Below are 11,997 nucleotides of genomic sequence, written 5' to 3' on the forward strand. Positions count from 1 at the left end.
GTCATCCCATCCCAAAAATCCTGGAGTTGCATCCACAAATCAATTCCATTGTGCTGACACTTTCTGACTATCTTCTTGAATCATTGCCAAGCTTCAAAAACCGTTTCTGTCTCATTCTCGTAGAAATTGTGGATTTTCCTTCTGAACTTCCCTATTTTTGCTGGTGAGCAGTACTTTTCAAGAAACTTCTTGGTCATATCTTCTCATGTCCTGATAGAACCTGCGGGTAAGCTACGAAGCCATTACTTTGCATCATCTTTCAATGAAAAGGGGAATGCTCTTAAGTAGACTGCATCCTTTGATACTCCATTGTATTGGAAAGTGTTCATGATATATATCTTCAAAGTCCATCAAGTGAGTATTAGGATCTTCATTCACTTTCCCTTTGAAAATGCAGTTGTTTTGGATAGTTTGAAGCAAGCCTTGCTTCAATTCGAAGTTATTTGATGCTATGGGTGGAGGTCTGACACTTGACAGTCCTTGATTATAGACTAGCCTAGTATAGTCACCCAATGATCTTCCAGGTCTGGGTGCTGCATTCTCGAACTGGTCTTCAACCAAGGGTCGGTTTAGATTGAATCTTCAACCCCCATCATCGTTGACGGTCTAATCAGCAATTCGTCAGGCTGCTCCATGTTGTGTTTCCTCTCTTGCAGCTAAGTCTACTTCATCGTTCTCTTTGTTTGCCATGTTATCTTGAGTCGAAGTTTGACCCAAGAAATTTTCTGTTAATTCTCTTTCTTTTCTCAGTTGTCGTTGTGTTTCTCCAACTCTAGTTCATAGGGTATCACTTCCTTTGAAGATCGAGTCATACACCAGAGAAATCAAACCTGTATCCTGCACACAAGTAAGAAATGTGAATAACTAAAGTAAGAATTGGTTCCTGAATTAGTACTAAAAACTATTTTAAATACTATTGATTACCAATCCCCGACAACGATGCCAAAATTTGACGAGCGCAAAACACAACACAAAATTATTGCTCGCTAGTCAGGGATTGGATTTAAACAGTATTCGAATAATCTCCAGTTGATTACTATCCAGAAAAATTAACACTTGATTTGATAATTGTTACTATGATTAACTACTAAAAATTAAGCAAATAACAATTGATCACAAAAGACATCAGATGAGCAACGAAGAAATATCAATGAGAGGGATGAGGGTATTTGACTAGATAGGTGAAAGATAATTGACCCGGGATCCAATTCTTGAGTTAATTCACTCTATAATATGATTGATTCTCACGAATTCAACTGATAATCATATTGCACTTGAAGTTAATATTCCTCTTTTGATTAAACGCTAATTCAGTAATTAATTCAATTGAAGCACGGTAAACAATTGCAACAATCAAATGATGGTTATGATCTAAAGGATAACTTCTCACGAATATTTCCTTATTTTCTAGTTCAATTAATAATTTAAGAAGCTCTTTCGATTACCTATTTGAATCACGAATTTAAACTAGAGCATCAGATGTGAAGAAATTCAATATCAAACTCCTCTTTCGTTTAAGCAAAATAATAAATATCTCACAATACAAATTAAAGCTCCATCAATTAATTCTAACAATTATCAAGAATCTAATCCCTAATCAAGTTATCAAAACACCGTAAATCTCAACCCCCTGATGGAAATTACTCCATAGCAATGGAGTATGACATCTCAATAAGGTTCAAAAACAAAGAAGACATCAATTCTAATGATTCGATACAAACCCCCGTATTGCACCAATTGCAGGTTGAAATAATGATGAATTCTTGAGTCTTCTTGCCTTGGTTGATTCTCCAATCTTTCGTAGGTCCAAAAGTCCCTTCAAAATCGTGTATTTGGTGTATTTATACCTTGTAGAAATAAGCCCAGACGAAACTACCCTTTCCTAGCCGAACTTGGAAATAACTCTAACATTTTTGCACTACCGCGCCGCCCCATACAGCGCGCTTGTGGGGAAATCCAGAGAGCTCGAACTTTTGCCTGACAGACCACTTCTGCACTGTCGCGACGCACCTCACGGTGCCCCATGCGGTGTGGTAGTGGCTTTTTCTCAGAGTAAATTTGGTTGTTCACTTTTTTGACATCCGGACTTGGTCCTCGACCCCCGAACTTGATCCCGACTTAATTTCTTAGGCTTCTACTCAGACTTCAAAGCTCCAACTTGTTCGATTTCACTCCAAATTACCTAAATAACTCAGAATCATTTTTTACAAGGCATAAAATACGTAATAAGTATAATTAACTATCATTTAAGCTCAAACACATGTAAAATGCAGTAATTAGAGTGCAATACTACGGCTAAAAAATGAGTTTCTAGTCTACCATCAGTTGGGAGGTTTAACTTGGAGTTGGCTTTGTTGATATCGGATTCAGATTTCAATTCCAGAAATTAGAATAGGTCTGTCCTGTCATTTATGACTTGTGTGCAAACTTTGAGGTCAATCGGAATTGATTTGATATGCTTCGGTACGAGTTTTGGAAGTTGGAAGATTTGAAAATTCATAAGTTCGATTCGAGGTGCGATTCGTAGTTTTGACATTGTTTGATGTGAATTGACGCCTCGAGTAGGTCCGTATTATGATTTGAGACTTGTTGATATGTTCGGACGGGGTCCCGAGGGGCTCGGGTGAGTTTCGGACAATTTCAAGGACATTTTTAGTTGCTGGTTTTTAGCTACAGCAGTGTGCATTATGATCGCATAGAATTGGTCACGATCGCGAAGAGTAAAATGGGGAAAATGGGCCTGTGAATCGCGATCGTGAAAGGATTTTCCCGATCGCATAGAGGAAAATTTTGTTGTCACTGATCCGACTTTGGAAACTTATATCTTGCAATCTATAAGTAATTTAGAGATTATCCAAAAATGAAAGTTCTATCTCTTTGTGTCAGTTTTCAGAAAAGCAAACGAATTATCATTTGGAGTTGTGTAAAAAGAGTTATTGTTGATAAACTATAGGCTATCTGGAAGAGTTTGGGGAGAGTTAATAGAAGTTTGTTCATCGCTATCGCGGGGAAATGGCTGCGATAGCATAGAATTTTTGTAAAACTGTCCTGGAAATTTTTTGTAATCGCGATAGCAGGGTTTTGACCGCGATCGCGAAGGGTACCCCTGGAACAGACTTTTAAGTACTCTATTTCGAAGGTTTCAGGTATTTTAGCATGTTTTAAGCCATGGAGCTCGGATTGAGGCGATTTTCACCACATGAATTGGGGTAAGTGATTCTAACTCGGTTTTGGTTAATATACATGAATATATCATTGATTTCATTAATTAGTAATTTGGGTTGAAAATAGGAGAAAAAATATAGAAACTTCTTAGGCCTTAAATTGAGGATTTGAGGGCCGAGTTGTGATCAAAATTTAGTAATTTTGGTATGGTTGGACTCGTATCAGAATGTGTGTTTGGATTTTATGATTTTTTGTCAGTTTCCGAGGTGCGAGCCCGGGGTTGACTTTTTAGTTTTAATTAAAAATCGGAATTTTATTATCCGAAATTGTTTCCTATGAGTTTTAATTATGTTATGAAGTTATTTTGGCTAGATTTGAGCCGTCCGGAGGTTGTTTCACACGAGAAGGCCATTTTAGAGTATCGATTAAACTTCGTCGAGGTAAGTATCTTGCCAAACATTATGTGGGGGAAACTACCCCATAGGAATTGGGTTGTTTGTGCTATTTGAACTAAGTGAAAGACGTGTACACGAGGTGACGAGTGTGTACACGACTTATATGTAGAAATTTGACCATTTTAGACTCTTAGGTTTCTTATGCATATTAAAATGAAGTTGCTTTATCATGTTATATCCTCCATTTGCTAAATTTACCCTTACATGTCTTATTTGAAGTTGATTGATTCACGTTCTACCTTTGTTGCCAAATATATTCTTATATGCGTTAACTGGAGTTGTTGCCTCTTTTATTACATGTTATCTCTTCCATTGTGATTTACCGTCACTTGAAATCGTCGTTACATGTTGATTCTCTTATTTTTGAGTTATTATTATTTGAAGCCATTATTACTTGTTATGTTTTTCATTGTGAGCTCGTTCATCCGTTTCTTTGTGTTCTGAAGTTATTGTGTTAATTTACTTGTCATACTCTCATGTTATTATTGTTGTTGTTGTTGTACTCGGTGTTGTTGAGCCAAGGGCTATGCGTGGTTATGGCATTCAAATTATTTTGAGGAAAACATTGTGGGTTATGGGCACATATGGTCAAAGTCTTTATAATGTGTTTTTATATTTTGGCACACGTGGTTTATTAAGAGAATTGTCGAGGTATTCGCACATGAGTTGTCCGTGCTATTGTTATTATTGATATTTGCACGAGGTTTTTGCCGTGCTATTGTTATTATTGATATATGCACATGCGGCATGATAAGGCGGGCTATATATATGTGTGTGGGTTTGCGCATGTGGCGAGACAAGGTGAGAATATTATTATGCACGTGCGGCGAGACAAGGCAGGCATTTACTTTATTATTGCGCACGTGGCGAGACAATGTGGGTTATGTCGGGGATAATTTGTGATGACTTGTGTTGGCCTGGGGGTATTGTTATTGATATTATTCGTGTAGTGGTGTGCCTACCTTGTGTGAGTTATTCTTGTACATTTTGTGGTGATTGTTCACTATATGCCATTTGTTGTCTCTACTCTTTCATGTTGACTCGAATTATGATAGAACACTTGCACAAGCATACACGCAATTAATCACCCATATCGTTTAGAGAAGATGAACCATGATGTCTATTGATCATTTACATATATCCTCGTATACTTGCCTTCTGTGTGAGAGTTGTACTATTGGTACTGAGTTGTCCGTTCAGTTATGAATTATTGTTATTGCTAGCACGTGAGTTGTCCGTGCGGATATGAGATTAATGGAATTGGCACGTGAGTAGTCCGTGAGGTTGAAATTTATAATGTGGGTACAAGATGCCAAGCGATTTGGGCTCGTGATTCGAGACCCATGATTCGTGATTTTGAGGTTTGGTACCTCGAGGAAATTCTTGAATAAATCTTGTGTGAAAGCGATTGTTCTTACTGAGTTGTTACTTATTTTCCTTTATTTGGTTTCACTGGAATTAAAGAGTGTTCAACTTACTCTACAGTATGTTACCTGTTCATTCCATGTTTCTAATTGTTGTCTCTAGTTTCCTATTGTGAGTATTGTTTTGTTACTTCTACCATGGTTAGTTTTATAATGACATTGCTCCCTGTTAGTTGCACATTCATACTTGTACAGGATATTAAGTCCAGTATTTTGTCTTGATTGGCCCTCATCACTACTCCGCCGAGGTTAGTCTTGATACTTACTGGGTACCGCCGTGGTGTACTCATGCTACACTTTTTGCATATTTTTGTGCAGATCCAGGTACCTCGGAGTTTGTTGATCATTAGCTAGTTGATCGGACATTGTTGTGGAGACTCAAGGTATACCTGATGTTGCATTCGCAGGCCTCAAAGTCACCTTCTGAAATTTTATTTTGTACCGTTTAATTCTATTCTAGAACAGTTGTATTAGAGATTTTCTAGTAAACTCTGTAGAGTTTATGACTTGTACTACCGGTTTTGGGATTGTTGGCTTGTATTGATAAGTTTCTGTTTCATATTTAATAGTTGTTGGTTGAGTTTGCCTTTAATTCAGTAAGTATTAGGCTTACCTAGTCCCTAAGGCCAGGTACCATCACGATATTTTATAGAGAAAAATTGGGACCGTGACAGAGTTAATTGAATCGTAATTTATAGATATTGAGCAAACCTCTTTTGTTGTATATACAAAATCATCACATAACTAAAACAAAAATTGCTACTCCTTTCACCCATTAATTTGTCAATATTTTACTGTGAATATTACAAAAATATTGCCTATCAGATAAAAAATTTTACGTATGAAAATAAAAGTAAGAACAAAGAGAGAAAATTAATGAAGAGAGAAATAAAATATTTCTTACCTTGGATTGAAGGAAGGAAGATCATGTGTGAGTTAGGTATAGGTTCATTGCCCCTAAAGCCTTTAAAGACTTTCTTAATGGATGGACGGGTAATAATTTTATATGTAATAGGTATGTATAGTAATTATTATCCAAGTGGGTAAAATCGGGTAATTAGTTTAAGTTTAATAGGTAGTCCCCATAAATTCCTCTTGTTTGATTTGAACAAATACTACACAAGGTTGGGACCGATGAGAATTTGTTTTTTGAGGCCACGACGCCCCGTATGACCCTTCAGGTTGGGCCCTATAATAACAAGGCGATGATGATAAACATTGGCCCCGAATCTTCTAAAACTTTTCGGGCCCATAAAAACGACATAATGAACAACAGTCATCGTTTTGCCATGACCGTTCCTCATTGTTTGGTATTTTAGGGCCCTAAAAGAGGAATTTAGGCCAATTCTCAGATTTTCGTGTGCTATAGGCCACGCCATCTCCATGAATTCAAGTGACCAACTCCGAATCTCCTAAAACTTTACGAGCCCATAAAAACGACCTAAGGAGCAATAGTCATTGCCGTGCCAAGATCGTTCCTCATTTTTTGGTGTTTTAGGCCCAAAGCTGAAATTCCGCCCGATTCCTAGATTTTCGTGTGTTATAGCCCACGCCATCTGCATGGGTCCGGGCGACCGAACCCGAGTCACCTAAAATTTTGTCAGACCATAAAAAATGACCCAAGGAACAATATTCAACGCATCACCTAGACCGTTCCTCATTTTTTGGCGTTTAGGGCCATAAAACAGGAGTTCCGCCCGATTCCCAAAATTTCATGTGCTATAGCCACACCATCTGCATGGGTCCGGGTGACCGAACCCGAGTCGCCTAAAATTTTGTCCGACCATAAAAAACGACCTAAGGAACAATAGTCATCGTCTCGCCATGACCGTTTCTCGTTTTTTGGCGTTTTAAGGCCATAAAATTGGAATCTCGCCCGATTCTCAAATTTTTATGTGCTATAGCTCACGTCATCTGTATTGGTCCGGGCGACCGGACCCGAATCGCCAAAACATTTGCCAGACCATCAAAAATGACTTAAGGAACAATAGTCATCTGCATCCATCTGGGCAACCGGACTTGAATCGCCTAAAATTTTGCCTGCCCATCAGCAACGACCTAAGGAACAATAGTCATCGCTTCTCCAACCGTTCCTCATTGGCGTTTTGGGGCCATAAAACTGAAATTCCGCCCTATTCCCAGATTTTCGTGTGCTATAGCCCATGCCATCTATATGAATCCGAGCGACCGGACATGAATCGCCTAAAATTTTGTCGGCCCATAAAAAATGACCTAAGGAACAATAATCTTCACTTCGCCATGACCGTTCCTCTTTTTTGGTATTTTAAGGCCATAAAACTGGAATTTCGCCCAATTCCAGATTTTCATGTGCTATAGCCCACGCCATTTGCATGCATCCGGGCGACCAGACCCGAATCGCCTAAAATTTTGCTGGCCCATCAAAATGACCTAAGAAACAATAGACATCTTTTCGCCATGACCGTTCCTCATTTTTTGGTGTTTTAGGGACATAAAACTGGAATTCCGCTAGATTCTCATATTTTCGTGTGCTATAGCCCACGCCATCTGCATGCATCCGGGCGATCGGACCCGAATCGGCTAAAATTTTGTCGGCCCATCAAAAACGACCTAAGGAACACTAGCCATCTTTTTTCCATGACCGTTCCTCGTTTTTGGCGATTTAGGGCCATAAAACTGGAATCCTTCCGATTCCCAGATTTCCGTGTGCATGCATCAGGGCGACCGGACCCGTATCGCCTAAAATTTTGTCGGCTATAAAAAACGACCTAAGGAACAATAGTCATATGCTGCAATTTTAGCTTTTTGCATGCATGTCCCACTTAGAGCAAATGCTCAAACTAAAAGATGTTTCACAAAAGGAAAAAGAGTTGCAGTTTGTGACCAAAATATTACAAAACTCATTCATTAAAATGAGAAAATGACAGTTGAATCACAGATTATATTACATAGACTCAACTACAGGTACATATCCAAAATATGCGTGTTTAAGCATCCGATACAAGTATATGCAATTCCAGTGTATTTTGAAAAATCCGCACAAAGTATTTGTAACACCTGTTAATATGGCTATGTCAAGACAAATGAAGGATCTTGTAACATAGGTCAAAGCTATGCCACTTCTCAGATTAGCAGCTCAAAACTATCTGCTAAACTGAACAGTTTTGATCAACTTGACAGTGATTTTGATCATAACGATATGACAGACTCGAGCAATTCATGTGAAATTAGGTAACGGAACGTGAAGTTGTGAGGAATCCAATCAATTTTCTTCAATATTCTCCCTTGATATTTCTTTATGAAATGTTCAGGTAATGCGTGTTGTATCATTTCCATCAATCCAGAAGCGCACAAATCAACTTCCTTCGCATAAGATTCCACATTCTTTGGGAGTAGTAGTTTTTGTTGCTTGTTTACCCTTGTGTTTGTCTGAAGGTACTCTTCTTTAGCCACTTCAAGCTCCTGGAATACTCTCTTTGGCGTGTACAACCGTAGCTAAACATAATACATGGAGTGAGAAGTGAAGTAAAACGAAACTAATATCAAAGTAGAAAAATAGTCGTATCTGTTGCTCCTTCCGTTTCAAATTATGTGACACACTTACCAGAGCATCAGAATGGCTTCCTGAGCATAGAGCAAAGCGTAGGCGAGGGTCTGGGCGCTCTATTGCATATCCTTTTCTTGTATCTCCAGCCTTAAATTTTTGCTTTGGAAAGAACAATGATTGAATCCACTACAGGAAAAATTAAGTTCAATAATCTCCATTTGAGAACACAAGTGAAACTCATTATTATACATAACATTCACGAGTCTAATGAATTAACAATCTATAATGCATGAACCAGAGGGAATCAGGGGACTGAAGTTAAGTAGAAAAGCAAGAATGGGATTTACCTGACCTGGTCGGGGCAATCGACATCCTAGTATAGAACTCTGAATCATCTCCACATTTACTGTATTCCCTCCAATGTTATAAGCAGCCTGTAACAAGAAAAATGTTCCAAGCTATAAGCAGCAATGAATCTAGAGTGTCATTTATGGGTTCACGCCAGTAGTTTTCGCCCAGACCCTATGTGTATTAAGAAATCAACTAAATATCCATAAATATTTGACTATTGCCCCAACTATTACTGTATATTAACTTGAAGTCGTTGTATATTAACTTCAAATCCTGAATCCACCTCTGGACTTATAAGAACCAGTAAAGCACCTAAATAAGTTTTCATAGACATCAGACTATTATTACCTTGAGAAGTTGAGATACTCTCTTGAGATTACTTCGCGGAATTCCATAAGCTAAGAATGCCTGCAACATATACAATGCTTGTTACTAATTCTTCACATCCTGATACGCAGTATAGATTTCTGCAGAAAATTTTGCTACAGAAATGTTATTACATGCATCACTAGTGCGTTGTGGACATTAATCCAGAAAGCTAGCTTTTCTTCATGTTTCAGCTTTCTCGGATCAACTTCCGCCAATTTTGAGACTAGATACCTGTATTGGCAAGTTGAAGAACTTTTAAGTACTAAGTTACACAACTCGGAAATCTTACTGAAAAACTTTAGGTTACATATGTTTAGGTACAATTCTTTATTTGCAAGAGGAAAATGCAAACTACAAATTGAGGTAGTAGCCTTACCTAAAATGTTGTAACATGTGCTCTACACCATCTAAGCTCCGTTTATCTCGACATAGCCCTTGCACTTCAATCATTGTGACAAACGATCCACTATATTCTCTCGACTCTTTAATGTGAAAAGGGTTATTCATTGTTGAATTGGAAGATGAACTTTTTTCGCATTGTAAAGCCCCCATATCGGTCTGACATTGAGGAAAGGATTCCAGCGTTGATGATGATAACGAGATTGGTGAGAATGGGTAATCATAACTGAACAAAGGGGGATCAGCAAGCTGAAAATATATGGCTGAAATACACTTAATCATTTCTTCAGACAGCTGGTTTGGGACACGTCGAAAATGATTTGAAGAACTAGTAACAAAATGTTCTGCCGCTCTTCCATTTGAAGTGGATACCTGAGCATGCTGGTTACAATTACATGATACAATTTTGACATTGTCAGTCGCATCACAAATAGACAATAGCAATAATAAGTCTAGTCATTAATCATAGGGCTTTAAATAACCACACAAAGAAAGTAGTAGACTCCGCCTATAACCAAAGTACACTACACGCGTATCCAAGATTTAAATTGTACAGGTTCAGATTCGGATGTTCTAGCAAAATCAAAGACTGAATGTTCTAGCAAAACCAAATAATAGACTCCTCCTATAGCTAAAAAACTAATTATTCTAGAAAACTATAAACTTTAAACACACTGCATTCTCTAACATTACTTACCTCAAGCATTGACAAAGGCAAAGAATGGTATGAATCTACAGCATCAGCAAGAAATCCGACTGAAGGCGAAGGTTTGAAAGAAGCAGCAGTGTGAGACAATGATGAGTGGCTTCTCAGAATAGTAGTGTCAACTAAGTTTGGAGCTCCTTTTTTCTCGGTACATTCTTCTGGTGGATTTCCGAAAGGCGACAAAGAAGGACTAGTACTATTAGTTATTGGATTTTCCTTCGATTTGTTGTTGTGCTTCTTGACTTCTGAAAGTTTCCTTTCTTTGGTAGCTGAATTGGATTTTGTTTTGTCATCCTTCACAGACAGTGATTCTAACCGCTTAGCAAATGTTTTTCGGTAAAGTGAAAGAAGATACTTCTCTAAATACATAACTTCCAGCTCCAAAACAGCAACTTCTTTAATCAGATCCTCATTAGCAGTCTACAAGCAAATTGAAACAAGAAGAAATAGCTGAGCAAAAAGTCAATTTGATCAGTGTAATGAGCCTAAAATAGGGCAGCCCGGTGCACTAAGATACCGCTATAAGCACGGTTCGGGAAAGGGCCGGACCACAAAGGTCTATTATACACAACCTTATCCCGGCTCACCCGTGACCTCCTGGTCACATGAAGGCAACTTTACCAGTTACGCCGATAGGCAGAATTGGAAATATAGGATTCATATAGCCGATTCCAACTAGTTTGGCGTTAACACTTAGTTGATTGATTGACTGAATTAACTTCAGCTCGCAGTCTATTTACAGCTGATGATTTATTTCAGTTATTCCTTTTCTTCGTTCTTTTTCAAGTTTCAGTCTCTCCAGCTAATCTTGCTAGCCCTTTTTCCCTATATATGAAAAAGCATAATCATGTAACTAAAAGAGCAAGTACAGAACTAGAAATGCATGTCAGATGAAAATTTGGTAATGAATCTTCTTACATCAACTTCTTCCTTTGAAGAATTATGATTTTCACTGACTGGTAATTGTCTTTTCAGCTCAGCATAATTCTTCTCTAGCCCCATATCCTGCAGCATAATGAAACATAAAACTGTTTAAATGGGAACAGATATTGACAACTGTTGCCCAAAAAGAAGCAGGACCAAGTTATCAAGAACATCCAAAAAAACATTAAATGCTAACAATTAAGAAGAGGGCCTTGTAAAGATCTGCTCTATAATTAGGAGCAGATCAGTATAATATATTGATAGAGGGATATTACTCACCAAACAAGTATCCTTAGGAAATTAATCAAAACTTCTGTATAATGGCAAAGAGGTTCAATCTCATAATATATTCCTAATCAGCGTTATGCTGTAGCATTCGATTTTCCAATCAAAGTTGTTGGAAAGAAAGTGGAGGGTATCATTGGTTAAAAACAACTTTTTTTCTTCCCTCCTTTTAATTTGTTTGACATATATAGTTCATTAGTTAATTTGACTAAAGAGGGAGGAAATTTTAAAATATGGGGTCTCGGAAAAAATCATAAAAAAAATAAATAAACTGATGTGATCTTAAGCATGCATGTTAATACTTATGTGGAAACAAAAACTTCTTATTAAGAAAATATTAGAATATAATATTGTCATTTTTTTTAGAACAGACTAATAAAAAAATAGTTAAAT

The 11,997-nt window shown here is 37.7% G+C and overlaps 1 protein-coding gene across 6 annotated transcripts; it reads right to left on the reverse strand.

Moving 5' to 3' along the window:
• Positions 1-7,904: 7,904 nt before the first annotated feature.
• LOC107816180 (uncharacterized) lies at positions 7,905-11,768 on the reverse strand. Of its 6 annotated transcripts, none has more exons than XM_016641874.2 (10): positions 11,599-11,650; positions 11,314-11,400; positions 11,136-11,220; positions 10,387-10,815; positions 9,667-10,070; positions 9,422-9,521; positions 9,270-9,329; positions 8,918-9,004; positions 8,628-8,756; positions 7,905-8,518 (listed from the first exon to the last, which is right to left on the reverse strand). In XM_016641874.2, the coding sequence occupies exons 4-10, from the start codon at positions 10,762-10,764 to the stop codon at positions 8,213-8,215; spliced, it is 1,464 nt and encodes a 487-aa protein (XP_016497360.2). In that variant the 5' UTR covers positions 10,765-10,815; positions 11,136-11,220; positions 11,314-11,400; positions 11,599-11,650; the 3' UTR covers positions 7,905-8,212. The 6 variants fall into 6 exon arrangements, 5 of the variants coding, with proteins under 5 accessions (XP_016497360.2, XP_016497359.2, XP_075104192.1 ...); XM_016641873.2 differs by having other exon boundaries at positions 11,017-11,220; XM_075248091.1 differs by having other exon boundaries at positions 10,968-11,220.
• Positions 11,769-11,997: the final 229 nt, after the last annotated feature.

The sequence above is a fragment of the Nicotiana tabacum genome, chromosome 24, assembly GCF_000715075.1.
Source record: "Nicotiana tabacum cultivar K326 chromosome 24, ASM71507v2, whole genome shotgun sequence".
NCBI lineage: Eukaryota > Viridiplantae > Streptophyta > Magnoliopsida > Solanales > Solanaceae > Nicotiana > Nicotiana tabacum.